Source organism: Lolium perenne, chromosome 5, assembly GCF_019359855.2.
Source record: "Lolium perenne isolate Kyuss_39 chromosome 5, Kyuss_2.0, whole genome shotgun sequence".
In the NCBI taxonomy this organism is placed as follows: domain Eukaryota; kingdom Viridiplantae; phylum Streptophyta; class Magnoliopsida; order Poales; family Poaceae; genus Lolium; species Lolium perenne.
Window position 1 is genome coordinate 106,395,640 of NC_067248.2, and position 27,669 is coordinate 106,423,308.

At 43.7% G+C, this 27,669-nt stretch overlaps 2 protein-coding genes across 3 annotated transcripts; both read right to left on the minus strand.

Annotated features, from left to right (window-relative positions):
• Positions 1-816: 816 nt before the first annotated feature.
• On the minus strand, positions 817-9,845 carry LOC127299559 (glutathione S-transferase). 2 transcript variants are annotated; one of them, XM_051329531.2, is made up of 12 exons: positions 9,721-9,845; positions 9,523-9,611; positions 9,258-9,382; positions 3,184-3,225; positions 2,764-2,849; positions 2,580-2,651; positions 1,997-2,050; positions 1,819-1,894; positions 1,604-1,665; positions 1,361-1,420; positions 1,140-1,272; positions 817-1,026 (listed from the first exon to the last, which is right to left on the minus strand). In XM_051329531.2, exons 3-11 carry the CDS (start codon positions 9,337-9,339, stop codon positions 1,171-1,173), a joined length of 636 nt encoding a protein of 211 aa, XP_051185491.1. In that variant the 5' UTR covers positions 9,340-9,382; positions 9,523-9,611; positions 9,721-9,845; the 3' UTR covers positions 817-1,026; positions 1,140-1,170. The 2 variants fall into 2 exon arrangements, with proteins under 2 accessions (XP_051185491.1, XP_051185490.1); XM_051329530.2 differs by having other exon boundaries at positions 9,258-9,411.
• On the minus strand, positions 9,700-13,361 carry LOC127299558 (uncharacterized). Its single transcript, XM_051329527.2, has 5 exons — positions 12,990-13,361; positions 11,531-11,710; positions 10,829-10,955; positions 10,585-10,698; positions 9,700-10,181 (listed from the first exon to the last, which is right to left on the minus strand). The coding sequence occupies exons 1-5, from the start codon at positions 13,134-13,136 to the stop codon at positions 10,066-10,068; spliced, it is 684 nt and encodes a 227-aa protein (XP_051185487.1). The 5' UTR covers positions 13,137-13,361; the 3' UTR covers positions 9,700-10,065.
• Between the last annotated feature and the right edge of the window lie 14,308 nt (positions 13,362-27,669).

Here is a 27,669-nt window from a genome sequence, read left to right on the forward strand (position 1 = left end):
TTTGAAGCTTCTTCACTGACAAGTCTTCTCAGTTGACGATGGCCGAGCGCGACAAGCAGGGGCGTAGCTTGAACAATGGGATGTTGGTGTCAGCTTCGCTATTCAGTGCTATATTTTCATTAGTACACCATGATGATGAACTATCTAATGGTGGATTTCGCAAATTTCATTGGGGTCAGCAATGGTTGTATGGCAGCTCCACCACGCGAGCTTTTTTCTTTCACTTCGCCGAGCTATTACCTGCCCCTCCGCTCCTCTAGTGGGTCTAAGTGACATCAAATTCTAGTTCTTGTAGCTTATATTAGTTCGTTGAGCAAGTGGTAGATCTGAGTAGATCTAAAAGTAGTATGTTAGATCTGTATCTGAACGATTGTTGCCAAGGTGGTTTTTGAGTTCTGTGACATGTCCTGAACTCATGTGTACAACCATCTTAGAAAGTGGAAAACCAGATGGATCAATATGTAAAAGCTTAAAGACCTTAGCGGTGCACAATGGAATGATGACACTTTCACCGTTCCGTTGGAGGTTGGGTACAACCAAGACCACATCACGGTTTGCTAACCTATCACTTATTTCACTTGATCATCACAATATAACATGTCAATCACAACTAAGACACGTTTTTTCAATCTTATGATCACCCCAAAGATGTGGAGTACCTCGTCAAGTCCATCCAGAACTACAGTCAGATGCATACCATATTCCCCTTTTGTTTGACTATTGGCAAGTTTGCCATGGGTACGCCTCCACTTAACTATCTAGACACCGAGGAGTTAGACCATCATCCTTCATGTATTTGCATCTGCACGTGAGACATTTCACCAAGTACAGTAACCTAAATTTGAGGTTGTCGAAATACAATCACAAAAGTAAACCTGAAGTGTATTTAACTCATTTGAAATTACACAAAGAAAATACAAATACTGAAACTGGAAATGCAGAACCATCAATATGTTCACTCCCAGTGGTAAACACAGACGGGATTCCATTTTTATTTTTCACCAGAACTGGAGTACCTTGCTGTACCTGAAGTTGGCATACAAAGATATCAACTGCAGGGTCATAATCTTCTCCAACTGAAGGGAGTTGCATCGTTCTCAAATAATCACTTCTATAAGATTTTTTTGTGCTGCACACACCTCGAAAATAGCTGCAGTTCTCTGTGCCTGTTTAGGACGAAGGCGCGTCTGGCTGGTTTTCGGGGCATGCAACTTGAAATGCAGGGATTTCCATGTATGCTTTGTAAAATCTCTCCAAATGAGGATAATTCGACTGTGAGCACGTTTTTATCAGCAGGTGGATGGGCGGCGATTAAACTTTACATGCGGAAGCAAGGAACAATAGATGGGAAGTGCCGTACCATATCGATTTGGAAGCGTGTCACGCCAGCGTGTATCTGAGGAGCAAGGAACACATCTGCCTGTCCACAGAAACAAAATATACAAGCAAAAGATAAGACTAGTCAATAGCTTACAATTAACAACAGTAATTTTTGTACCGGGAACTTGTCAAGAAAGAAAGATGATTATTAATATAAAAAGTGTATTGTCAGGATAAACGTGGTATTTGTCAAAAGAAAAAATATTGATCGCAAATCACAAACCAGTTGGACTTCATCGCCAGTAGCAAATTTAGTGTCACATCCTTCCAGCAGTTTTTCAATGGCTGTGGTGAGAGAGGAAAAATATGTCAGTTACTACAACAATATTTGTTATGCACTGCCGCTTTTGGAGTTGTCACGAGAAGTGTGTACTGAAGGAAATATGAGTGATATGGTGTGAAACAGAAAAATTAATAACAGAGTTTTCGAATTCATACCATTAAATCCCTTGTCAATGTAATGATGTACTATCTGAAGGCTTTCATCGGAACCTAATTTGCCGTTAACTAAACCCTAGATAAAAAAAAGCTCGATATAAGGCTGTGTTTGGACAACTGCGGCCCGCGAAAAGAAAACAATCTTTTCACAAAAAGAGCTAATTGAAAGTGAACTTACGACTGCAGCGTAGCACTGAAGAGGTTGAATGCTCGAGCATACAATGTTAGCGATCTGCAACAAATAAGAAATCCATTATTTGTACTGGGTTCGCAAGCTACAGACAATTTTTTGCATAACTAAACGATCAAATGAATAACTGAGAACATGAATTATCTAAACATGATATTTGCAGAACTTTGTTGGTCCTTTGCCCTTTTTCAGCACTAAGTCATAGGTGTAAACGTAGCATGGAAAACTTATTGAACACTGCATTTCGTTTCAGTGTAAAAAAGTCTGAGAACAAAAGAAAGAGTTAAAGTCACTCCATAAAGGACTCTTGACAAACATGTACCTGCAGATTAGCTACAGATAATTTTTTTGCATAACTAAACGATCAAATGAATAACTGAGAACATAAAATATCTAAACATGATATTTGCAGAACTTTGTTGGTCCTTTGCCCTTTTTCAGCACTAAGTGATAGGTGTAAACGTAGCATGGAAAACTTATTGAACACTTCAGTTCGTTTCAGTGTAAAAAATCTGAAAACAAAAGAAAGAGTTAAAGTCACTCCACAAAGGACCTCTTGACAAATATGTACCTGCAGATTAAGAGCTTTCCTTTTCAGACCTTGAGGTAGAAGAGGGTGCTGGGGATATTTGTCTTCAAGATACTGCGTACTCACAGAGAGCAAGTAAGATGTGTTGTCAATAAACAATGATTGATACTAAGAGGCTGGACCACAGAAAATAAAATAAAAAACGTGACGAAGAGTTACTATTCACCAATATGATTGCAAGAGAGTCTGAAACCAAGATATCCCCATCTTGTAGTGCTGGGACATACTTAATCGGATTGATCTTCTCATAATCTACAACATGACCACAAGAACAGTCAAAGTACTACTATGCTGGAAGAAATCATGCCTACTTAACAGGAAGGGAACTGCGCACTACTCGTTTCAGAAAGCAAAGACATTTTTATCACAATGCCTTGCAACTTAAACGGATCGGTAGTATGCAACGAGCCAATAATTTTAGGTGGCGACTACCAGTTTCCGGTGCCATTAGAACTATTAGACAGGATATATTTCTGACGTCACAACTTATTGGTTAACTATTCCGGCACATTCACTGTGTCACACTCTTTCGGACAATGAGTGTATAACTGTACAAACGATAAGAAAGATATGTTTTGCTGCTAACCTGGATCATTCCATGCTACTGCCCTGTACTCATATTCAACACCTTCATTATGGAGAACATGGTATATAGTTAGCAAATAATAATGGAAATTGTTAACAGATTAGGCACAGTGCTTTAAACTTGTGTACTTGAATTACTGGTCTTATATAGGGTTATTCGAGTGGACCGAGCTGTTACACTCTTAAAAATTTCTACATACAAAATCTTTAAAACAGGTTCTAGGCAAGGAAAATTAGGTCTATGGAGTAAGGGTCTGACTCTGAGTTGAATAGTCCCAGTTGTTCTAAAAAACGCTCATCCCCCCCCCCCCCCCTTCCCTCTCTCTCTTATCCACAGTACCTGAGGGTTTCTTTGAGGGTGCCGGGCCAACCCGAAGCCGATCTCGCCGGCGACGCCGGTGGAGATGGGCGGAGGGGAGGCGCCGGGGTAGATAGCCTAGGTAGGATTAGCGGCAGTTTGCCGGTAGGGGGCTCCATGCCCGGTAGTGGAGGCGGAGGAGGAGATCTGGCCGCCTGGATCTCGCCTGATGTAGGGTCCTACCTCCTTCTTCTTCTTCTCCGGTGGTCGGAGGGGAGAGGGAGGAAGGGGGCTGACGCTTCCTTCAATAAAGAAGCGGCGGAGCACTACCTGTTGCAGAGTGGAAGCGGCGGGCGGCGTCTTTTCCTGGCCGGCCTTGGAGGCGAGGGGGAAAACGCGCGCACGTCGGAGAACGGCGTCATCGACAAGCTCCTGGCCGGCCGTGGAGGCGAGGAGGAGCATAGACACGCCGTCGCCAGTCCATTCCAAGGAGTCTTACCTTCGCTGGATCCGCTCGGTGGTGAGTAGCCATCGGCTCTGCTTCTCCCTGGCCTGCCGTGGTGGCGAGGAAGGAGATGCTGCAGATGTTGTGCCCAAGAGGTGCTATGGAGCTGCGACATCTTCGCCGACGTTGTTGCTGACGCAAACTTCATCCGGGGAAGCTCTTCAACGGGGGACATATGCCGGCGTCACCGCCCTGCCCTGCATCACATGGCCGAATGGCGGCCCTTCTCCTGGAGATCTGACTTCCCAAGGACCAAGAAGTCCAAGGGGAAGAGCTATCGCTTCCGCCACGAAACTGGACCAAGTGGTTCGTCCCCGGCGCCGGTGTTCGTTCTATGGCGGAGCAACTCGACGGCGACTCTCATATGCGGTGCAGAGCTTCGAGGACCTAATCGCGTTTTTCATATTTTTTATGGGGTCTTTTCTGTAAAAGCCCAGTCCTTATCCAGAATTCCCCTGATCTGTAGGGGTTTCTCTGTAATTTGTACCCACCGCCTAATTAATACTAGCAGCTTCTAGGCTCCTTGGACCCTACCCCTATTCAAAAAAAAAGAGTAAGGGTCTGACGGTTGGTGGTTTGGCTTTGGTTACCTTCGATGTTCAGGGCGATCCGGACCCAGTAGGAGCAGGAGCCGAGCCATTTGCTGTACAGGACGGGCTTGGTCACTGCCATGGCCAACGCAGAGCACTAGCCTGACAAGAGCAGGGCTTCTAGTTCAAAGTGTGGAATGGAGAAGAAGAGGAGGACAATTTGTGAGGCTGGGTGTGACTGACCATCTCCAGATCCAAAGGATGCAGCCCTGAGCGGAGAAACAACAGAAGTATATCACTGTCGACTATGCCTACCCTAACTATGGGCTCCGGACTTTAATATTTTATTTTAGAGATATAATAACTACGCTTAATTTTGTCTCTGAACTCATCACTCCGGACACGTCTTGAGCTTCCTGGACCTGAATTGGCACGTGGCTGAGTCTTAAGCTTGTTAATGGCTGGAGGAAGAGACGGGTTGGTGGGTTGCATTGGTCGGGTCTGTGAGCAGTGAGAAGCGAAGCTTTTTTTTTCTTCTAAATTTTATCTCATTTCATAGAAGAACTGTCAAGCAGCAAGTTCACAACGCCGCGAAGCGGCTTAGCTTGCTGCCAACAAGAGGTGGCTGCTCCTCGTCCTAAGCCTAATCTACGTCTAACAACAGTGTGGGACCGGAGACTGAAAGTGCCAAACACCTCCCCACGGAAAAGACCCACCTCCTTCCAAACCTCGAACTCTGAACGGAACATCTGATTTTACTGACTTAGAGCATCCCCACTCGTTGGCGCTCCCCACGCTCAAATCCGGCAAAATTTTCGTCCGGATTGGAGGAAGATTTGGCGTGGGGAGCGCCGAAGTTCCAGCCGTCCCCCCGGCAGGAAACCCCCAACCTCGACCATTTGACATATTTCAAACAAATTTAACATAAAATTTAAAAAGTTCGGCGACCAAGAGTACGAAAATTGCTGAAACAAATTCGGCGATAATCAGTACAATGTTTAACAAGTGCTGAAACAAATGAAGCACACAATTTCACAATTTTTCAAACAAATTAGACAGACTAGTTGGCGTTGGCGTTGGCGTTGCCTCGGAGCCTCCATATGTGCTCCACTAGATCATCTTGCAGCAGCTGATGCATTGTAGAGTCTCGAATCTCCTGACGCATAGCAATGAAGGCGGTCCATGATGGAGGCACCTGGTGATTAGGCTGTGCAAGAGGACCCTCTCTCTCATATGGTGCTTCTTGCTCAGCCAGAGGAACCGGATGCTTTCGCTCATTTTCAATAATCATATTGTGTAGGCACACACAGCAGTTCATCACCTCCCACATCTGATCTTTGGACCAAGTCATAGCGGGGAACCGGACGACAGCAAATCTCTGCTGGAGGACACCAAATGCATGCTCGACGTCTTTTCGGCAAGCTTCTTGTTTCTTGACAAACTCGCAAAGTTTGGGGGTGCTAGGATTCGAGATAGTCTTCACAAATGTTGCCCACTTTGGATAGATACCGTCTGCAAGGTAGTATCCTTTATTGTAGTGCCGACCATTGATCACATAGTCCACCGGGGGAGCATGACCCTCAACAAGCTTGGAAAAGACCGGGGAGCAGTTTAGGACGTTGATGTCATTGTTGGATCCAGGCATACCAAAGAAAGAGTGCCAAATCCAGAGATCATGGGTAGCCACTGCTTCAAGTATCACAATGCAGCCTTTTTTGTGACCCTTGTACATTCCCTGCCACGCAAACGGACAGTTCTTCCATTGTCAATGCATGCAGTCAATGCTTCCAAGCATCCCTGGAAAACCTCTAGCTTCATTTGTTGCAAGGATCCTCTCAGTGTCTTCGACAGTGGGTGATCTCAAGTAATAGTCCCCGAACACTGCTATGACGGCCCTGCAGAACCGGTAGAAACAATCAAGGGCGGTGGACTCCGCCATCCGAAGATAGTCATCTGCAGTATCACCGGGAGCTCCATACGCCAGCATCCTCATAGCCACTGTGCACTTCTGCAGTGACGAAAATCCAACCAAACCAGTGCAATCCGCCTTGCATCTGAAGTAGGGATCAAAGTGGCGGATGGCATACACAATTTGCAGAAATAGCTTTCTGCTCATCCTGAAACGACGCCGGAAAACACTCTCACCGTGCAATGGATTGTCGGCGAAGTAGTCGGCGTACAACATGCAGTAGCCCTCCATTCGCTGTCTCGGCTTGCACTTCCGGCGAACTCGTGCCGACCCACCACGTCGACCAGTTGCCAGTCCGGCGTACATGCTAGCCAAGCAACCAAGGATCATCATGTGCTCATCGTCTTGGGCGGCTGCTGCCATCTCTTCTTGCATAAGCTCGACGAACATCTGCTTCTCCTCTTCGTCCGACTCCATGGCCGGCGAGGCAAATGGACGAACACCTGACGGGCGTGGTCGAGGCAACCCGAGCCGCGAGCGACGAGGAGCAAGCAGGCCGGCGGAAGAGCAGCCAGATAGGCCGTCGTCCAAAGACGGCGGAATATAGGCAGGTGGGGAAGGAGGGGCGGCGGAATCTGGGCAACAAGCCGGCGGGGTGGTGCCGGCGGCGAGAGATACGAGGGGTGGGGGAGATTTTGAGCGACGTGGCGGTGGGGTTCGTGCGTCGAGTCACCGACAGATCGGGCCCTTCCCCGCTTTTCACTCGTCCGGAGTCCCCGAGCGCTCCCCGGGGGGCCGGGGGTGGCGTGGGCTCGCCGGATGGATGAAGGGCCAAATTCGGACGAAAACGAGGAACCGGGGGCGCCACTGGGCCGAATATCACCGTCCGGATGGAAAAAACGCTCGCCGGGGGCCTCGACGGGGGCACGAGTGGAGATGCTCTTACAGTTCGTTCGTCCGGCTTCTCCACGTTGAAAATCACATTGTTCCGATGCTTCCACGGACACCAGAAAAGAGAGTGATCACCTCCTTCTTCGGTGCCGACTTGCCCACCCACCAGTGCATGAGAGGGTTGTCCGCCGCCCACTCCGGCTTGCCCCAGCGAGCCACAATCCATGCCCAAAAGCAAGTATTGCAAGGTATCTAGCTGTTGCTTACAGATTGGACATGCGGCTGGGTGAGGCAGTTCCTACTTCTGCAGCCTATCAGCGGTCCAGCATTTGTACCTCGACGCTAGCTAAGCAAAGAACCGACAGCTCTGTGGGGCACATGATTTCCAGATCTAATCCACGCCTTCCGCCTTAGTGGTCTCGGAAAAGAAGGCTTTGTACGCCGAGCACGAGGAGTAGCACCCATCATTCTCCCATCGCCAGATCATAGTATCCTCTCTTGTTGGGTCTAGTTGAACCATGGAGACCCTCTCCCACACAAGAACCCATGCAATGCCTCCTTGTTGATGATGTCACCCCGAACACCGTTGAGGAGGACCTTAGTTGTTGCTGAAAAGAGGATGGCACAGATCATAGATAGCGCTCAGCAAAACCCATATTGGCCAGAACATCGAGCAAAAATGCCCAATCCAGTGTGTCGAAAGGCTTGGTGATATCAAGCTTAAACATCAGTGGAGGTGACGCCCGCCCCATGGAGCCGCCACGATGTCCCTTGGACCAGCTGGAAGTTGTCCTGTAAGCATGTCCAGCGAACTCTGGTGGGGCCCTACTAGCTCTGGCATAAGTGGGGAGAGCCTGCACGCCAAGAGTTTCGCCACCAACTTCGTGACGCTGTGTATGAGGCTGATCAGCCGGAAGTCTTTTACCACCAGAATGTCCAGCTTCTTGGAGAGTAGCGCGATCAGCGCCAGATTGACGGCCTGAAATCCTACCATCTCCACAAACGCCTCCCCAATATCGGCCTTAATAATAGGCCATCACGCCGTGTAGAATTTGTCCGTGAAACAGTCGGGCCCAGGTGCTTTATCCAGCTCTTGGCTTTTTAGTACTTGGCACACTTTCTCCTCCTTGAACTCGGCCTCAAGCGCACACAGGGCATGGGTCAGTAAGAGAGAAGAGAAGCCGATCAGACTACAAGTGCTGGAATGGCGCCAACTCTGATATAAATCATGCAAGTCAAATATCCCAACCGCGAAACATTCCAGCTGCGTTGGTCGAGTTGAGAAACCAGAAGTGTACAGTTTAGATCAATTTATTGGCTTTTGAAGTTCAGGGACCAAACAGGAGCGAGTTCAGGTACCAAAAAATGCATTTCTCTGTTTATTCCTACCAAACCCACTATGAACAGATGAAAATTTACAGAAGTCAAATTTTTAGTTCTTTCATAGCAGTAGAAACCCCTACAGTTTAAGGAATCGATCATCCCCACAAAAATAGGCCCTTTGGATTACATTACGGAGACGAGATCAACCAATTCCTCTAGATTGCCCTTTTATTTACACCCAAAATTCATAGGATTCGCAGCAAGAGACTACACCATAAAACTTTTATTTGCATCCATGCAACCATGACATGAAGCTAAACTGTAGTCCCTGAAGAAATTTCCTGGGTTTGCTGCAACCAAACAAATATTGCATCTAATTTGTATCATGACATCATTTTTTTATGTTTTCCTCTGTTCCTACTCTTCTTTTTTTCAACAAAAATTTGCACCCAGAGCTAAATTCAGCCTGAATACTACTCACAATACCCTGTAACAGCGCCAGCCTTAATTCAGTTTAGCACAGGTGCTCTAGATTGTACTCAACCATACGAGTTTCAGACAAGCACATTCAGGACTACGGAGTAAGGATCGAAGGGTTGGTGATTTGGCTTTGGATTACCTTTTAGGTTGAGGGCGATCCGGACCCTGTAGGAGCAGGAGCTGATCCACGCGCTGTACAGGACAGGCTTCGTGGCCGCCATTGCCAAAACACACCGATCCTGGGAATGGGGATGCTGGGAGAAGCTGTGCCGCCGGACAAGAGCGTGCAGAGACTACAAGGTATGGATGAAGAAGACGAAGCTGTGAGCTTGGCTGTGAGTGACAACCAAACCCCCAAACCAAAAGGATGCATGTCTAATGGGCAAAGGACAAAAGTAGCTCACCGCTGACTCAGCCTACTCCAACTCTGTTTTGTTTAGGGCATCTTTACATCTTCTTGCTCCAACTCTGGCCTGTCCTTTTCAGCTCCGGACTATAATACCAACAGCGGAATATTTTCATTTTAGGACGAGACGGAGCCACTGACCATTTCTTTATCCAAGCAAGGAAAACAGAGATGATGATTGTGCAGAACATCATACCAGGATGTCTTTGTACCCTTTATTTTACAAAACAAAATATAAGCATGTTTCAAAGCTTAACAAATTTCCGAAACAATCTGCGCATGACGCAAATACAAAAAGTTTGGTCAAAGTTAAAGGAAAACTTTAATGACAAAGAAACATTTCTATTACACCTGAACACATAGCAACTTCCTACACTAAAGAATCACAGATCAGCAAATGGAGCAAATGGGCGTAAAAAAAACAGGATTGCTCGTGTCCATGCTCCTCCATAAACCCCCAATATAAAGTACTCAAGGGATCCCAAAGACTCAGTCTGCACATCCGTATCCATCTGTATCCTGTATGAATCATCACCACATGTTATTTCTGGAAAGACATGGAGTATGAGCCTGTGTTGGGATCTTTAACAGCTTTGAAATTGTCCACGCTCATCCCAAAGCGCCCGAGCACAGAGTTCCCCAAGTCTTTTAGCTTCGCTGCAACAAATAAAGTACGTCCACAGATTCAGATGACAAAAAAGGGGTATGGCTTCAGGATGCAGACCAGAGTGTGACATAAAGAGGATATCTCAGACAATTCCTATGTTTAGAGGTTGTATGAGCAACGTAAAACTCCAGTGGACCATTACACTCATTGGGCATACTACATCCAATGGTCCCAAGCACTAGTTATCACTGATTATGCCAGTAAGTAATTTCCATCAGCTTAAGGTCAACAGTTGGTAAAAAAGAATTTAGCCATGCAAGATGTTGCTTAGACGATGACACCTGGGTGGCTGTGCCCAAGTTATAAGTTGCCTACAGCTGTGTGCTACATTGAAATCATGAATGCAGAACATGTTTTCGAAATATCTGAGAAAAAAATGAGAGAGAACATTACCCATCATTTCTTCCTTCATCTTTTCCCTTTTCTCAGCAGCCAGTGGCTCCAGCCTGAACAGTGATCTCTTAGCTTGTTCATTTGCAGGATCTACTTCAATGACTCTTTTCATATCTATGAAGCAAGACAACAAGATAATACTCAGCACAAGTAAAACTTCAAGAAAGACAGCAAACTAACGTTTATGCTGAATGCAATGATGTGAAATTGATGATCTAAAAACAGAATGAAGATAGAATCCAACCAGCAATAGCTTCATCATAGTGTTCGAGCTTCTCATGTGCTTCTCCCCTCCGGAGCAAGGCTTTCAAGTATGAAGGATTCAGATCAAGTGCTTTCGTGCATTCTTTAATTGTTTCGTCATATTTCCCCTAAATTCCACAAAGTCAATACTAAGGTTGCTTGGAGCAAGACAGGCATGACATAAAACAACTATATTGAACAGAATGTGCTGATCCAAGTAAATACATGAGAAAGAGTAGGATCACTACTCACGAGTACACATTGGAATTTGACAGCCAAACATGGCAATATAGTAAAACCTAAGAAGGGGTCAATGACTAGACAACCGTGCACCACACAAAACTGGCTAGTCTAGCATCATAAGAAGTTTATGCAGAATAATAATGTATAGTTCCTTCTAAGAACTTCATACAACAAAGTACGGAAATGCCCACAGCATTTATTTTTTTGAGAATATGCCCACTGCATATCAAGGATGGATAACTATAGTTGTTGTTTTCTACATTTCTTTAGGAAAAGGGCAAATACTCAGGGACAACTATTCTGAAGCCAAGGCACCACCTAATGTAGCATAAGCATAATTATTGCAGCACCACCGAAATTACATATAAATGAAAATGAAAAATGATGACATCGGAACATGGACCTTTTTCTACAGCCTCCTAACTTCCAAACAAATGACTCTTTCAGAAAAGTAGCTTACCAGCTTCAAGAAGCATACGGCACGATTTGAATAGCATGCTGAGCATATATCTTCGGCAGATTCCAGCTCAGTGGCGATTTGCAACGCAGTCTCATATTGGGATAGTGCATCATTGTATTGTCCAGCAGCAAAAAGCTTGTTTCCTTCAGATTTTGCACCATTTGCATGGATTCTAGCTTTCTACACCATGTAGAGAAGGGAGTCATATAGGAAAAGCTAGAATGCAACAAGTCCCCAACATTATGCTAGAGAACCTCTGATACAAAAGCAACATAAAGTTCAACCATACGACCAGATCCAAGATTCAAACAAATAGAAACTACAAGGCTGCTAAAAGCTCGTGAGACCAATTGTTGACAGCCTGATGCAATGTATCGGCAGTTACAGCAGTTAAACAATAGTCTATCAAAACAACTGCTCGTTTATTCATTTTTTTTCTTGGTTTTGCATTTCATTCCTAGTTCTTGCAAAAAGTAATGTAAATATGAAAATAAAGATGACAATAAAAACAAGTTATATGTAGCACCTACCACCGCAGAAAATCCTTAACCATGAGCTTTCAACAGTATCTCATACATGTGCAAAATTGTCTTATATTCAACTAGTCTGTTTTAAATTTATTACAATCCCTGTATGCAATCCCTATATGCCTAATAAAAAAATACTCAGATTGTGAAATCATAAAAACATAGCGAGTTCCAATATAATAGCTTGGTCGTAGGAAGGCAATCATGGATACTTTCTTAGAAGGAAATGAGGCGAGGAGCATTAAAAGGATAAATGAGGGTTGGATACCCCCTCTACATATATATACACATAGAATAGTCCATTTATTCATGATGGTGAAGAGGGCTCTTCTCTACCTACCGACCTGTGTCGGTTTCGCATACATGCATCCCTTTGTGGAGCATTTTTTAATCTTCAATACCCATTTAGTTTTAGGGGGTTCTATCTCTAATCGGAGAAACTGGCTTTGTATGGGCATATTTCTGGCAGCTACGAAGATAAGCTGCTCTAGCTATGATTTCGGATATACACCTCCATTACATCTTTAATGATAGATGCGAAACAAAAACAAAAAACAAAAAAAGCGAAGTAAGGGTGCCATGTGGGCATTTGATCTTGCCCCCGGAAAATTATAACAGTGGAAATAGTAAACATAAATTAACTAGCTGAGCAACCCAAGCACCCAACAGCAGAGCTGATCAGCAGACAAGAATGGACTAATTACCGCATAGGCATGCCTTACATTTGAGGGGTGCCTCACCTATACTTGCATTACCCTTTAATCCATCATAGTCTAAACAGAGAAAGTGAGGTAGGGTCCATAGCTATCTGCACAAAACTACCCTAACCAACCAAACTAGCAGTATATGTCCTAATTCAAGTCTACCGAAATAGAACTTAGTTAAGCACATCAAATGGCAGGTCAAAGCTAAAGATAGGGATTGGGCATTACCTCGCGCATCTGCTCGTCAGTGAGCGCGTCTTCGAAGGCTTCCTCGTGTGCCTCCGCACTTGCCGCCTCCACGCCGACCGTGGATCCCAGCGGGGACGAGGAGCCCTGCGTCTCCTCGGCCTCAGGCTCCGGCTCGATCACCACCATTTCCTCTTCTCGATGCCAGGAAGGATACACCTGTCAGCCCTTCTCCTCGCCGGCGGCCGCCCGTAGCTTCCGATCGTGATGTCCCGCTCGCCGCCGCCGGTGCACCCTCCGCCACTCTGGAAGGTTGGAGGACGACACCGGAAAGGAGAAAGCTTGCCGGATCGCCGACGAGACCAGCCGTCAGCGGCGCCGAAGGCTTTGGGCTTTGGGTGTAAGGAGGAGAGGAACTGGGTTGGGCCGAATGGTTTTCTATTTCTCGAGGTCTATTTGGTTCGAAGGATGTTTTTTTGGAAAATGGTTCTAAGGATTAGAAATTCTCATCGAAACATCGAGAAATTGTCATTGACAGACTATTTTTTCCCAAAATTGGAGCCAAGGAATATTTTCACATTTTTTTCAGTGGAATAGAAATCTGGGAATTGCTAGGAGATTTATTTGAAGCGAGCTTTGTATGTGTCCATAAGATTGTTGATCAACACAAGTTTTAAGCTTTTACCAACAAAACATCCAAGTTCATTGAGTGAGTAAAGAACACCAACTCAGTTAAACTAAGCAAAATGAAAAAAAAATAGATTCGCGAGGTGATGAGGACTCACTACTGTCTACGAAGGTGGCTTTTTCGGTGTCATTATGATAGGGCAAAGGTGGCCGATCTTTCGATGAGAGTATGATAGCGTCGATTTGTTGGTGGAGTTCGTGTTTGACGATCCGACTACACATGCAAAGCTCGTGCGCCAATGCAATCGCTCGGACAATCTCCGGGAGTTACTGATCTTGCGGATGCACGATCAGCCTGACCAGCGAGGGTCTTAATTTCTACCTGAAATCGAGAACAAGTAAGAACTAATATTGCAATCAGAATATTTCCGATGAAAGATGAAAGATTTATTGAATAAGGTACACGAGAGTTGCAGCAATGCCTAACTTTTAATCTAATCAAAATCCAAATCTAAACGTGACGGCTATGGGGGTATTTAAAGGAGGAAAAGGTAGGATTTCGGCCAGCCATGCATATTTCGTTCATGTCTTCATCTCCAATTATGGTGGCTTCAAAATTCTGAAATCTCCACTCGCAGCGTCCTCTTTAATCCTCACATGTTTGCTGCCATCTCCTCCATGTGTGATCATGCTCCAATGCTTGTCTTTCTCATCCATGCTAGGTCCATCATTACTAAGAGTAACAAACACATCTGATTTAGGCAATATCATATTCTCATGTATGTGAGGAATAGTTCTGAGAAACGAAAGTACCTGATAGTTAAGTTGTTTGGCACGAGCTCGAGTGATTGGTCCTTGTATTTGTGTGGTTGTAGGTACAGCGGTTATATCAACAGATGGGATGTCCTCGTCATGCTCCCCTTCTTGAATTGAAGTCATCCTCGATGCAAGCTCATCTTTTTCACCAAAGTAAGGCTTCAAATCTACAATGTTAAAAGGACTAACCGGACCCAATTCTGCAGGAAGCTCAAGTTTATATGCAGTATCATTTATTTTCTCTAACACCTTAAAAGGACAAGCAGCACGTGGCATTAGCTTAGACTTGCGCAATTCAGGAAAACGATTTTTGCGCAAATGCAACCAAACAAGATCACCAACATCAAACACAACATGCTTTCTTCCTCTATCCCCAACATATTTATACTTAGCATTCATGTGTTCTATGTTGTCTTTAGTAATCTCATGCAATTTTAATATCAATTCAGCACGTTGAGTAGCATCCAAATTATTTTGCACCGAAGATAGTAAAGGCAATAAATCAATAGGTGCACGTGGAACAAAACCATATACAATTTCAAACGGGCACATCTTAGTGGTAGAATGCAGCGAACGATTGTAAGCAAATTCAATATGAGCAAAACATTCTTCCCACAATTTTAAGTTCTTCTTCAAAACAGCCCACAGCATAGTAGATAATGTTCTATTTACTACTTCAATTTGTCCATCAGTTTGGGGATGACATGTAGTACTAAACAACAATTTAGTCCCCAACTTAGCCCATAAACATCTCCAAAAGTGGCTAAGAAACTTAGTATCGCGATCAGAAACAATAATATTTGGCACACCATGTAAACGAATAATTTCGCAAAAGAACAAATGAGCAACATGTGTAGCATCATCACTCTTGTGACATGGAATAAAGTGTGCCATCTTAGAAAACCGATTCACAACAACAAAGATACTATTCCTCCCCTTTTGTGTACGAGGCAATCCCAAAACAAAATCCATAGAAATATCCTCCCAAGGTACACCAGGGACAGGAAGAGTCATATATAAACCATGTGGATTAAGTCGAGACTTAGCTTTTTGACATGTAGTGCAGCGTGCCACAAATATCTCAACATCTTGACGCATACGTGGCCAAAAAAAGCGTGCAACAAGTACATCCTCCGTCTTTTTCACACCAAAGTGACCCATCAATCCTCCTCCATGCGCCTCCTGCAACAACAAAAGACGAACAGAACTATCTGAGATGCATAGCTTGTTAGCACGAAACACAAATCCATCATTGAGGATGAATTTGTTCCATGTTCTACCATCTCTAGAATTCAACAACACATCTTTAAAATCAGCATCATGCAAGTATTGTTCCTTTATAGTTTCTAATCCAAAAATCTTGAATTCAAGTTGAGATAGAATGGTATAACAGCGCGACAAAGCATCAGCAATAACATTATCTTTACCCTTTTTGTGTTTCATAACATAAGGAAAAGACTCAATAAATTCAACCCACTTTGCATGGCGACGATTCAACTTAGCTTGACTACGAATATGCTTCAAAGATTCATGATCAGAATGTATAACAAATTCTTTAGGCCATAAATAATGTTGCCAAGTTTCTAATGTCCGAACCAGCGCATATAATTCTTTATCATAAGTAGAATAGTTCAGACTAGGCCCACTCAATTTCTCACTAAAATATGCAACAGGCTTGCCCTCTTGTAGTAACACACCTCCCAAACCAATTCCACTAGCATCACATCCAAGCTCAAAAGTCTTATTGAAATCAGGAAGTTGAGTAGTGGAGCATGTGTTAACTTATCTTTCAATATCATGAAGGCTTCTTGTTGTGCATCGCCCCACACAAAGGGCACATCCTTCTTTGTAAGCTCATTCAGCGGCGCAGCAATGGATCCAAAATCTTTCACAAAGCACCTATAGAACCCAGCGAGGCCAAGAAAACTCCTCACTTTGCGTGACCGTCTTTGGCTGCGGCCAACTCTCAATTGCCTAAACCTTGGTTGAATTAACTTCAATACCCTGCGTAGTAACAACATAGCCAAGAAGCGCAACTCGATTGGTGCAAAAGGTGCACTTCTCAAAATTACCATACAAACGTGCAGCACGTAAAGCATTGAAAACAACACGTAAATGATCCAAATGATCCTCCAAAGATTTGCTATAAATCAGAATATCATCAAAGTATATCACCACAAATCGTCCAATAAAAGCACATAAAACTTCGTTAATCAATCTCATGAAAGTACTAGGAGCATTAGTTAATCCAAAAGGCATTACTAACCACTCATATAAACAGAACTTAGTTTTAAACGTTGTTTTCCATTCATCTCCTAATTGCATACAAATCTGGTGGTAACCACTACGCAAATCAACTTTAGAGAACATAATAGAACCACTCAACTCATCAAGCATATCATCTAAACGAGGAATAGGATGATGGTATCGAATGGTAATATTATTAATAGATCTACAATCAGTACACATGCGTGAAGAACCATCTTTCTTAGGTACCAAAATAATAGGAACAGAGCATGGACTAAGAGACTCACGAATGTAACATTTATCTTGTAGAACCTGAATTTGCCGTTGAATCTCTTTGGTCTCTTCAGGATTGGTATGATATGGCACACGGTTGGGCAGAGAAGCTCCTGGAATCATGTCAATCTGATGTTTGATACCACGAATAGGTGGTAGTCCAGGTGGAACATCTTGTGGGAACACATCAATGAATTCCTGCAAAAGGTTAACAACCGCAGGTGGCAAAGAAGGATGCATATCCTCAAATGAAAACAGAACTTCTTTGCAAATAATAACATAGCATTGAGTAGTGTTCACATCAAGTTCAGCAATATCAGATTTGCTAGCAAGCAAACAAGGATTTTTCAAACGAATTTCAGTAGCATATTAGTCTTATGTGGCACAAAATCTGCAGAAACAATCTGATTTTCACTCTTATGTTTCTCCTCATTTTTTACTCTACTAGCTCTAGCAAGATCATCTTTTAATACTTTTTCAGGAGTCATAGGTTTGAGACCAATTTTCTTTCCATCATGCATAAGAGAATATTGACAGGCCTGGGCCCACGGGAGTGCGGGCTGTGCGGGTTGTGCGGCCGCACAGGGCCCATATTTTTTAGGGGCCCAAAAAATTTACGTTGTCCTTTAATATAATGTACTCTCCGACCAATAGTCACATGTTGATACCAGCCCAATTGGTGCTATAGGTCGGGCGTGTTAATCTATAAGCAAGGGGTTGCAAGTTCGACTCATATATTATTGTTTCTTTATTTTGTCCCACTTTTTCCTAGAACCTCTATTTGGCAGCTCGTGTCTTCATTTTAGAACCACTTGTTAGCACCTTGTCTCTATTTTGTCCCACATTTTTCTATTCCGACTGAAGCCTATAAGGTAAACACTAGACTATTCATTTTATTAGCATTCAACTTGTGTCTTTCTTTTAGAACCTCTTGTCAGCAACTCGTCTCTTTATTTTGTCTGTTTTTTTTCAATTCCAATTGAAGCCGAAAATGTAAATACCAGATTATTCATTTTACGAGCATTGAATAAAACTTAGGTAAAACTCAAAGAAGCTGCATGTGTAAATCACACTATACTATCCGAAATAAGTTTCTAGTTAAAACTTTAAACATGTCAGAAAAATTGTAATATGGTATCTTGACTTCTCATATTCAAATTAATAATTAATCACAACTTTGAGATTGAAAGTATTTCTTTCTGAAACATGATACATGTACTTGTTGGGATATCATTATATGCTATCAAACATTGAGATTGAAAGTATTTCTTTCTAGTTTTTAAGACCCTAGCAGTTTTAGTTCATCAAAATCATTGGATGTTGGTTTTTTTCTTCTTTGGTTGGATACTCCTTCCGGTCAAGGTATTAAACTATATGGATTTCTATTTTCGTGCCCCTGCTTCGTTAGTTGTACTCAGTTTTCCCCAGCTCGTTAGTTTTTCCTCAGTTTTCCCCTCCCTCTAGTTTGAAACCCCTCGAAGACGCGGGTTGCCGTCAGGTCAGAGGCCTTACCGTTACCGTCAGGTCAGTTCCTCTCTGACCGTCTCTTGCTGATGGGTAGCCATCCATCTACCGCTGACGAGTGGGCCATTTTATTTCCTGATTGTATACGCGGTGCTGCCAATGACAAATGGGGCCGCTCTATGGGGCTGCCGCAGCCAATGACCAGTGGGTCGTCTATTTATTTATAGAAAATTATATATTGCCGCTCTGTGGGGCCTTCGCAGCCAATGACCGCTGTGATCGTCTATTTATTTAGAGAATATAATATAGAGCCGCTCTTATATATGGCAGGTGACTATTTTCGCAGCTTAATCTAAAGTGACCCTTATGCTAAGCATTGTGCATCCCAACGTTGACCTAGCAGTGGCGGCGAACATAGCCGTTCTGACCATGCCGATATCGGCATCGGCATCGTTTGGAGGATGTGGTGCTCGAATAATAGTGGAAATGCGATATTATTTTTTACATGCATAATATATAGAAAATAGCTAGATCTCTAAATCGATGCATATGAAGCTACATATATATTCTTGGTCATAATCCCCTTATCTAAAGGGGATGGATGCATGGCTTCACGTCGTCGTCGCTTTCATCGTCAGTATCTTCGTCGTCTGAGTAGTAGTACCTCCTGCACATTGTTCCGTCGAACACCTTCATTGTGAGCACATCATCGCCTTCATATTTGAAATGTACGTAGCAGCCGAAATCCACACCCTGCGCGATGGTGAATTTTTCCCAACCCTTGTCGAGGTACATCCGGCCTTGTCCGTCAAATAGGACCTCCACGGTCCAGAGACGAGGACCGCAGTCAGCTGCTCGCAGATACACCTTAGCTGGCTCCTGGCCGTCAAGATAGTCCGCAAATTTTTTTGGGAGTTCCTGCAAAGAGGTCGAGCGCCGATCGTTTGAAATTAAAGGTTTTTAGAACATGCCCATAATTAATCACATGCATCATATATGTGGGAACGCGTACGTACCTTCTTGACCAAAGGGTCTTCATAGACAACGATGAAGAACTCCTCTATGATCAATGGCAGTGTTGACGGTGGTGGTGGCAATGATGATGATCCACTTCCCCTTCCCCTTCCCCTTCCCCTTCCCCTTCCCCTTCCCCTTCCCCTTCCCCTTCCCCTTCCCCTTCCGGTCCGCGTCCGAGACGTGGAAGCCCTGGCAATGGATCAAGTGTATGTGAACGAAGAAGAGAGAGGCAGAACCTATTGACACAAGGGATGGCCGTGTGGGTGTTTATAAGGGAGAGATGACCGTTGTAGGGGTTTACACAATAAAATAAGGAGGAGGTGAACGTTGGTGGGGGTTTACACAATAATTTAAGGAGGAGATGACCGTTGTGGGGGTTTACACAATAAATTAAGGAGGAGATGACCGTTGTGGGGGTATATATCTCAACAAAAAAGTAATGCGGACTATCTTGACGGAAATGGAACTTCGTGATATAGTTTATCATTTTACCGTGAAAAGTAATGCCTAAAAGAAATGGTAATTCGTGATAGCTTATCATTTACCGTAATGGCTACAACAAATCGTTGATGGTTTATCATTTTTGGGGTGAAAAGTAATGGCTACAAGAAATGGGTGATGGTGTATCATTTTTTGCGTGAAAAGTAATGGCTACAACAAAATCGGTGATGGTTTATCGTTTTTTGCGTGAAAAGTAATGGCTACAAGAAATGGGTGATGGTGTATCATTTTTTGCGTGAAAAGTAATGGCTAAACAAAATCGGTGATGGTTTATCGTTTTTTGCGTGAAAAGTAATGGCTACAAGAAATGGGTGATGGTGTATCATTTTTTGCGTGAAAAGTAATGGCTACAACAAAATCGGTGATGGTTTATTGTTTTTTGCGTGAAAAGTAATGGGTACAAGAAATGGGTGATGGTGTATCATTTTTTTGCGTGAAAAGTAATGGCTACAACAAAATCGGTGATGGTTTATCATTTTTTGCGTGGAAAGTAATGGCTACAAGAAATGGGTGATGGTGTATCATTTTTTTGCGTGAAAAGTAATGGCTACAACAAATCGGTGATGGTTTATTATTTTTTGCGTGAAAAGTAATGCCTAAAAAGAGTTTATAATTTAGCTCGTGAAAAATAATGCAGAAAACCGAACTTTAGCGTACTGGGTAACCGCCCTTTCGCATACATAGAGGGTGGAAGCTAACCGACGACAGAGAGAGAGAGGGTGGTGGCCCCGACCAGAGAGAGAGATAGGGGTTATCCTGCCCGTTAGATCATACGATCAACGGTCGGCGGGCACGATCCGCGTGACATGGGCTAGACCAATCAGGGCAATGTTGGGCGTCTGTGAGAGTTTGTGAAGGGAGAGGGCAAAACTGAGTAGTATCAAGAAACCAAGGGCAAGTGAGTAGTAAACAGACTAAGGGATTCAAATATGAGATTTAAAAAATGGAAAATGCGTGTTTTGTACAATAAAACCCGTCTTGGCCTACCTCAAACTATTTGCATTACAAATCTACATGAGTGTGAAAATTATGGCCTCATTCAGACAAAGTATGTTTTGGGGAAAGCTGTTTTGGGTAGGGTTTATTATGGAAAACCATGCACCTTCATAGCTACTAGGTGATTTGAGAAGTGGCAATTTATGGTGAAACTTGATTTATCTATGATTTATCTATGATTTGAGAAGTGGCAATTTGTGGTAAAGACTCCATGAGTAAGTGCCACTCTTTTTCGGAATTTTTCGCACATTAAATAACTCATTTAACTAGTTAATCCCATTTGTTGACTCTCTGTTGACCAGCCACTTGAGGGTAAAACTGAGTATACTGCACTAGACAGTATTAGCACTCAAGGAGAAAACTGAGCACACAAAAAATGCTAGTATATGACTCGAGGGTATACCTGAGTATATCTAACTTTCCAGGGTTAGACTCGAGGACGCGTGTTGTGGTGCAGAAGTGGAAGACGTGCCATTGTTGACGCGTGTCGCGGTGCAGACGTGCAAATAGTGGACGCGTAGGACGCGGGTCGTATTTAGGACGCGTAAGCCCCTCCCTCCCTCCCTCTGCACACAGTCGTCTCATTCTCGCTCACGCACGAAACCACCCCTCTCACGTCCCATCAACTTCTCCAAATCGAAAAAACCCCAACCGCCGTACGCACGCTACCCTGCCGGCGATGAAGAAGAAGAATGCGCCGGCGGCCGTCGCCTCCGAGCCCGTCGCCTGCGCGCCCGTTGCCTCCGACCCCGTCGTCGCCGAGCCCGTCGCCGCCGAGGGCGGCGCATCCAAGCGCGACTCCTCCGTGAACTGGGCCTCTCTCTCGGCTGATGGACCACTTCACAAGATCGGCGAATGCTTACTAGCGAACGAGGAGTACGTCGACACCTACTCTGCCATGAGGCAAGTCTGTAGAAATTGGCGCTCAGGTTTGCCTGAGCCCGACGTGCACCTGGACGAATGGATCATGCTACACCACGCCCTTCCACGCGTCGCTGAGTTCACCTTCCTCCAACTCGGCACATCAGGCTACGTCACCATAGATATATCGGAAGTTCATACAAGGTTCAAATTCCTCCATATCTACCTTTTTATTTTCAATCTTAAACATCTTAGTGCTGAATGTTATCTTCATCAATATATTTTAGATACTACTTCGTCGGCTTTTGCCGTGGCGTCATCGTGCTTGCCCAGAAGAACCCGCCGCACAAGATACGGCTTCTGAACCCACTCACAAAGAAATCGAACACTATGTTTGAGGCGCAGATGCCATCTGTTTTTCTGAAATCAGTCGATGTTATCAAATCCCCGACTATGGTCTTCGTTGCCGCACATTACCCGCCGGAAATTGGTTGGGTCGATGAGAGCACTCCAACTAAGGATCTACATGAACATTGGGGAGAAGAAAGATTTTCGATCAAGAACCATTGTCTGCGTTGCATTACCCCGTTCAATGGTGAACTGTATGTAGTAGATGCGGACAATTTTGAGAACGGAAGAATAGTGTGCACCAATGTACAGTTGCAGCAGCGTGCGAGCACTGTCAAGATGGAGACACTAATTTCATTTCCAGAACTTGGACATCAGAAGTTCTACCTTGTGAAGTCGGATGGTGATCTGCTGCTTGTGTTGTTGGTCAGCGTGGCTTTGGCGGGCAGACCATTGGTGTACCGTGTGGACACTCAGAGCCGCTCTCTCCATCCGGTCAGTAACATTGGCAGTAATGCCTTCTTCGTGAATTATATCCGGTGTATCTCCGTCGACACCAGAGTGTACCCGACACTTCGACCTGGCTGCATCTACTACACGGATTTGGGTTATATCAGAGAGTACTCTCATGATACAAAGGCCTGGGATGAGTGGCCACTACGTGTGGATAGAATAGGAAGCTACGGTATGAGAAATGAACACATGCCATACCGTTTGGAGGATGTATTGGCCGCACACTGTAGACGGAAGGAGTTCAATGAATATTTCCTTGGGGTAATGCACGAATGGAGTGACGAAGAAATATATGAGGAGGAATGAAGAACAAATTCATTCATCCTGGGGTATCCTAATCTTCTTGTTGTCCATACATTGCGTGCGTCTTGTATATTTTTCAGCTTAGTTTGTCGTGAACATTAACAACGTTATTGGCTGCTTTTGGCTGCTGTATGAAGTTTATGTATTATACTTAGTTTTCCGATTAAGCTGTTGTGAATTTATCATATACTAGCTTCTAGATTTGCTACTAGATTTGCTGCCATATTGGGCAAAAAACGAGGACCAAAAGGCATAAATAACCCCAGAGATTTGCTACTAGATTTGCTGCCATATTGAAGAAAGACAGAAATAGAAGCTTCTCTAGATTTGATACTAATTTGGTGAAAAAGACAGAGAGAGAAAGAGGGGAAAAGGTGCTCTTAAAAATGCCAATTTGGGCCGAGAGAGACAAAACCCAGCTCCTGCTCACGTGCAACCAAACGCTTCTCGTCCTATCCCACGCGGTCCCTTTCTACCAGCCCCACGCGACGCAGCCCCACACGACGCGGCCCCACAGATGACGCGGTGCAACACGTCAGCACAGAACGTCCAAATAAACGGATTCCTTCCGTCTGAGCTCCTTCTGCGGGTTTCAGACATAGGCTTGGGGAAAACTGAGGAAAAACTAAGGGGCTGGGGAAAACTGAGTACAACTAACGACCCGAGGGCACGAAAATAGAAATCCCTAAACTATATATATGTATTTCCCCTTAAAATAATTTTTAAGACTATCTTACAACGAGTTCAGAATCTACAGGCGCCGAAAGTAGTTCTTCAGTTTAAACGTCCATATAAAACATATATGTATATTATAGTTATTTATTAGTAAAATTTCTTTAGTAAAATAGGGCCCTTTTTATCTTTCGCACGGGGCCCCAAATTTTACCGGCCTGGCCCTGAATATTGATTAGTTCTATCAAATTGCCAAGGTCTACCAAGTAACAAAGAACAAGCTTGCATAGGTGCAACATCAGAATCAACAAAATCAGAATATGTAGCAATACTAAAATGCACGCGTGTAGTTCTTGTTACCTTGAGCTTCCGAGAGCTCTCAAACCATTGAATGTAATATGGATGTGTGCGTTGTCTTGTGGGTAGAGAAAGCTTCTCCACCATATAAACACTAGTCAGATTATTCCAGCTCCCTCCATCAATGATGATCCGTATAGCTCGCTCTTTTACAACGCCTCTTGTTTGAAACAGATTGTGGCGTTGATCATGCTCAGATTTGCTCAATTGCACACTTAACACACGTTGTGCAACTAAGCTCTTGTACTGATCAGCAGCAACTTCCATTACCTCCATCTCTCTCTCAGAATCAGAGTTGGCTCCATCACATGCAGCAATAAGAGCCAATGTATCTTCATCAAAGTCACTTGCAGAATCATATTCTCCATCTTCACGCACCAACATCACACGTTTGGTCATGCATTCTCTTTCTATGTGACCAAAACCCAAGCATTTGCGACACTGAATGTCGCGCGTCTTCCCTGTAGAGGCCATCGAAGATAAACTCGAGGATGATGTGGGCATTACCCTTCGGGTAACCAATGTTATGCTACCTCCTACGGCCCAACCAGGGGCCCATGAAGATCATCCACCGACCAAGGTGGGCCGATATGTCGGTTCCGAAGAAAGAATCTTAATGAACATGTGATACGTCCAAAACGTATCTACTTTCCCGAACACTTTTGCTATTGTTTTGCCTCTAATTTGTGTATTTTGGATACAACTAACACGGACTAACGCTGTTTTCAGCATAATTGCACTGGTGTCTTGTTTTTGTGCAGAAACTCAACTTTCAGGAAAATCCCCGGAAATAATCGCAATGGGCCTATTTTCACAGTGAACATACGAGGCCAAAAGGGCAAGCCAGGGGGGGCCCACAGCCCCCACACCATAGGCCGGCGCGACCTGGAGGGGGGCGCGCCGCCCTATGGTGAGGGCGCCTCGGTGGCCCCCCGACGCTCTCCTTCGGACTACAAAACCCTTTCGACCTAAAAACGCCAGGGGGTTCGACCATATTTCCAAAAGACATCCAGAACTCCGCCGCCATCGCGAAACTCCGTCTCGGGACCAGAAACTCCGTTCTGGCACTCCGCCGCGACGGGGAATTGGAGGAGATCATCGCCGCCATCACCACCGACGCCTCTCCATCTGCCATCCATGACTCCCCCATCCATGTGTGAGTAATTCCCACGCTGTAGGCTGAAGGGGATGGTAGGGATTGGATGAGATTGATCATGTAATAGTCATAAGATTGTTAGGGCATAGTGCCTAGTATCCGTAGTTGGTACTTTTATGATATTGTTGCAACTTGTTATGCTTAATGCTTGTCACTAGGGCCCGAGTGCCATGATTTCAGATCTGAACATGTTATTGATTCATGAAGATATTCATTGTTTTATGATCTTACATGCAAGTTGTATACACATATTGCTGTCCGGAACCCGAGGTCCCAAAGTGACAGAAATTGGGACAACCGGAGGGGAAGGCGGTGATGTGAGGATCACATGTGTTCGCGGAGTGTTAATGCTTTGCTCCGGTACTCTATTAAAAGGAGTACCTTAATTTCCAGTAGTTTCCCTAGAGGCCCGGCTGCCACCGGCTGGTAGGACAAAAGATGTTGTGCAAGTTTCTCATTGCGAGCACGTACGACTATATACGGAACACATGCCTATGGATTGTTTAGTACTTGGATACCGTTTTATTATTATCTGCAAATGCCCTGCCTTGATTGTTACATGAATTCTCTCATCCATGCAACGCCCGTTCATCCATCCCTGTGCCTACAGTATTTTAATCCTGCTGTTTACTAAAATCACTATTGCTGTCTTTGTTACACTGCTGCTGTTATTTCACTACTCCTACTGCTATAAAACGGTTGCTACTGATAAACTCTTGCGAGCAAGTCTGTTTCCAGGTGCAGCTGAATTGACAACTCCGCTGTTAAGGCTTATAAATATTCTTTGGCTCCCCTTGTGTCGAATCAATAAATTGGGTTTTACTTCCCTCGAAGACTGTTATGATCCCCTATACTTGTGGGTCATCAAGACTATTTTCTGGCGCCGTTGCCGGGGAGCATAGCTTTATTTGCAAGTTCACCTGAATTGATATTGTTCGCTGCAAATCCTCCATCATGGGTAAACCTCGCGATGCTAAAGTCGCCATATTACCATCCACCACAAGAAAAGGTACAACTCTGAGTACCTCTGCTGCTCTTGATTCACCATCTGTGATAAGTCAACTTGTTTCACCACCACAAGCTTCACGTGTTGGTATTTCTGCTGAATCTGAAAATTCCTATGATAATTTTGATGATGCTTCTACTGTGCTTGATAATACTGGTTCATTAGGTCCTTTTCTAGATGCTACAATTGCTAGGTCTAGACAAATTGAAAATACTGAAACTCCTAATGAAAATACTGTTACACCTGTTAATTCACCTGAGTCTGATGATCTTGATGAAGATTATGTGGAACTTGATGATGATTTTATTGATAAATGCAATGCTACTACTAGTACAAGTAACCTTAAAAAGCTTATTGCACAACATGATGTTAGATATAAACTGTCTCCTGATCCTAAATTTGCCACATCTCCTATAAACATTAAGGATAAAGATTATGATTTTTCTCTTGATTTATCTCATATATCTATTGTTGAGAAAACACCTTTCTGTGGTACTGAAAAAGAAAGTGCTGTAGAGCACATGAATGAGCTTTCTACTTTAAGTAGCTTGTTTTCTGATGATGTTAAGATGCGTACTTATTTTGTTGCTAAAATTTTCCCTTTCTCATTAAAGGATGATGCTAAGATTTGGTATAATAGTTTGCCTCCTGATTCTATTGATAGTCCAAGTTGTTTGCTTGATGTTTTCTTTCGAAAATATTTTTTTGCTAGTGCTCAACACATTGCTCTGCAGAGAATGTATAGTTTTGATCAAGAAGATGGAGAGAAATTGCCTGAAGCTTGGGCAAGGTTTTGCTCTCTTATTAGAGCTCGACCTGGACATGAATTAGAAAAGCATGATTTACTTGATATATTTTATAGTGGACTAACCATTGAGTCTAGGGCATACCTGGATAGTTGTGCTGATTGTGTTTTCAGGAAAAGAACTCCGGACGAAGCTGAAGAATTATTGGCTAGAATAAGCCAAAATCATGATGATTGGACTACACCTGAACCAACCCCAACACCAGTATTGAAGAAGAGGGGTATGATTGAATTAAATGATGAAGATATGAGGGAAGCCAAGAAATCTCTTATGGAGAAAGGTATTAAATCTGAAGATGTGAAGAATTTACCTCCTATAGAAGACCTATGTAAGATAATTCCCCCTTCATCAACGATTGAGGTACATTCCCTTCAACGCTTTGATAGAGGAGATATCCCTTACTCAAAACCTCCTGATCAATGTTTAGATGAATTTGATAATCATGTTGTTAAGCAAAATAACTTTAATATGAGAGTAGAGAATCATCTAATGGAAAATTCTCAAGCTATTAGTAAATTGCATGATATTGTGGAGAGAACCTCCAATGATGTTAAGATGCTTGTTAAACATTTTCATATGATTCAAACTCAAATTGATCAACTTACTAAAGTGCAAAATAACTTGTTAAAAATACTCATGAAGAAAAACATGCTTATGAAGTAACAACTAGAGGTGGTGCTTCTACCCAGGATCCTCTATATCCTGAAGGGCATCCCAAAAGAGTTGAACAAGATTCTCAACGAACTAAAGAAACTAGTA

Coding starts and splice junctions, on each gene's coding strand:
- LOC127299559 (XM_051329531.2), bottom strand. CDS start 9,339: ATGGCGGCCACGAAGCCTGTCCTGTACAGCGCGTGGATCAGCTCCTGC. Junction 2,850..3,183: donor AGTAGCATGGAATGATCCAG/GTTAGCAGCAAA, acceptor GTCATGTTGTAG/ATTATGAGAAGATCAATCCG. Junction 2,652..2,763: donor ACTCTCTTGCAATCATATTG/GTGAATAGTAAC, acceptor GTGAGTACGCAG/TATCTTGAAGACAAATATCC.
- LOC127299558 (XM_051329527.2), bottom strand. CDS start 13,136: ATGGTGGTGATCGAGCCGGAGCCTGAGGCCGAGGAGACGCAGGGCTCC. Junction 11,711..12,989: donor CTGACGAGCAGATGCGCGAG/GTAATGCCCAAT, acceptor TACATGGTGTAG/AAAGCTAGAATCCATGCAAA. Junction 10,699..10,828: donor CTATGATGAAGCTATTGCTG/GTTGGATTCTAT, acceptor CTTGCTTCATAG/ATATGAAAAGAGTCATTGAA.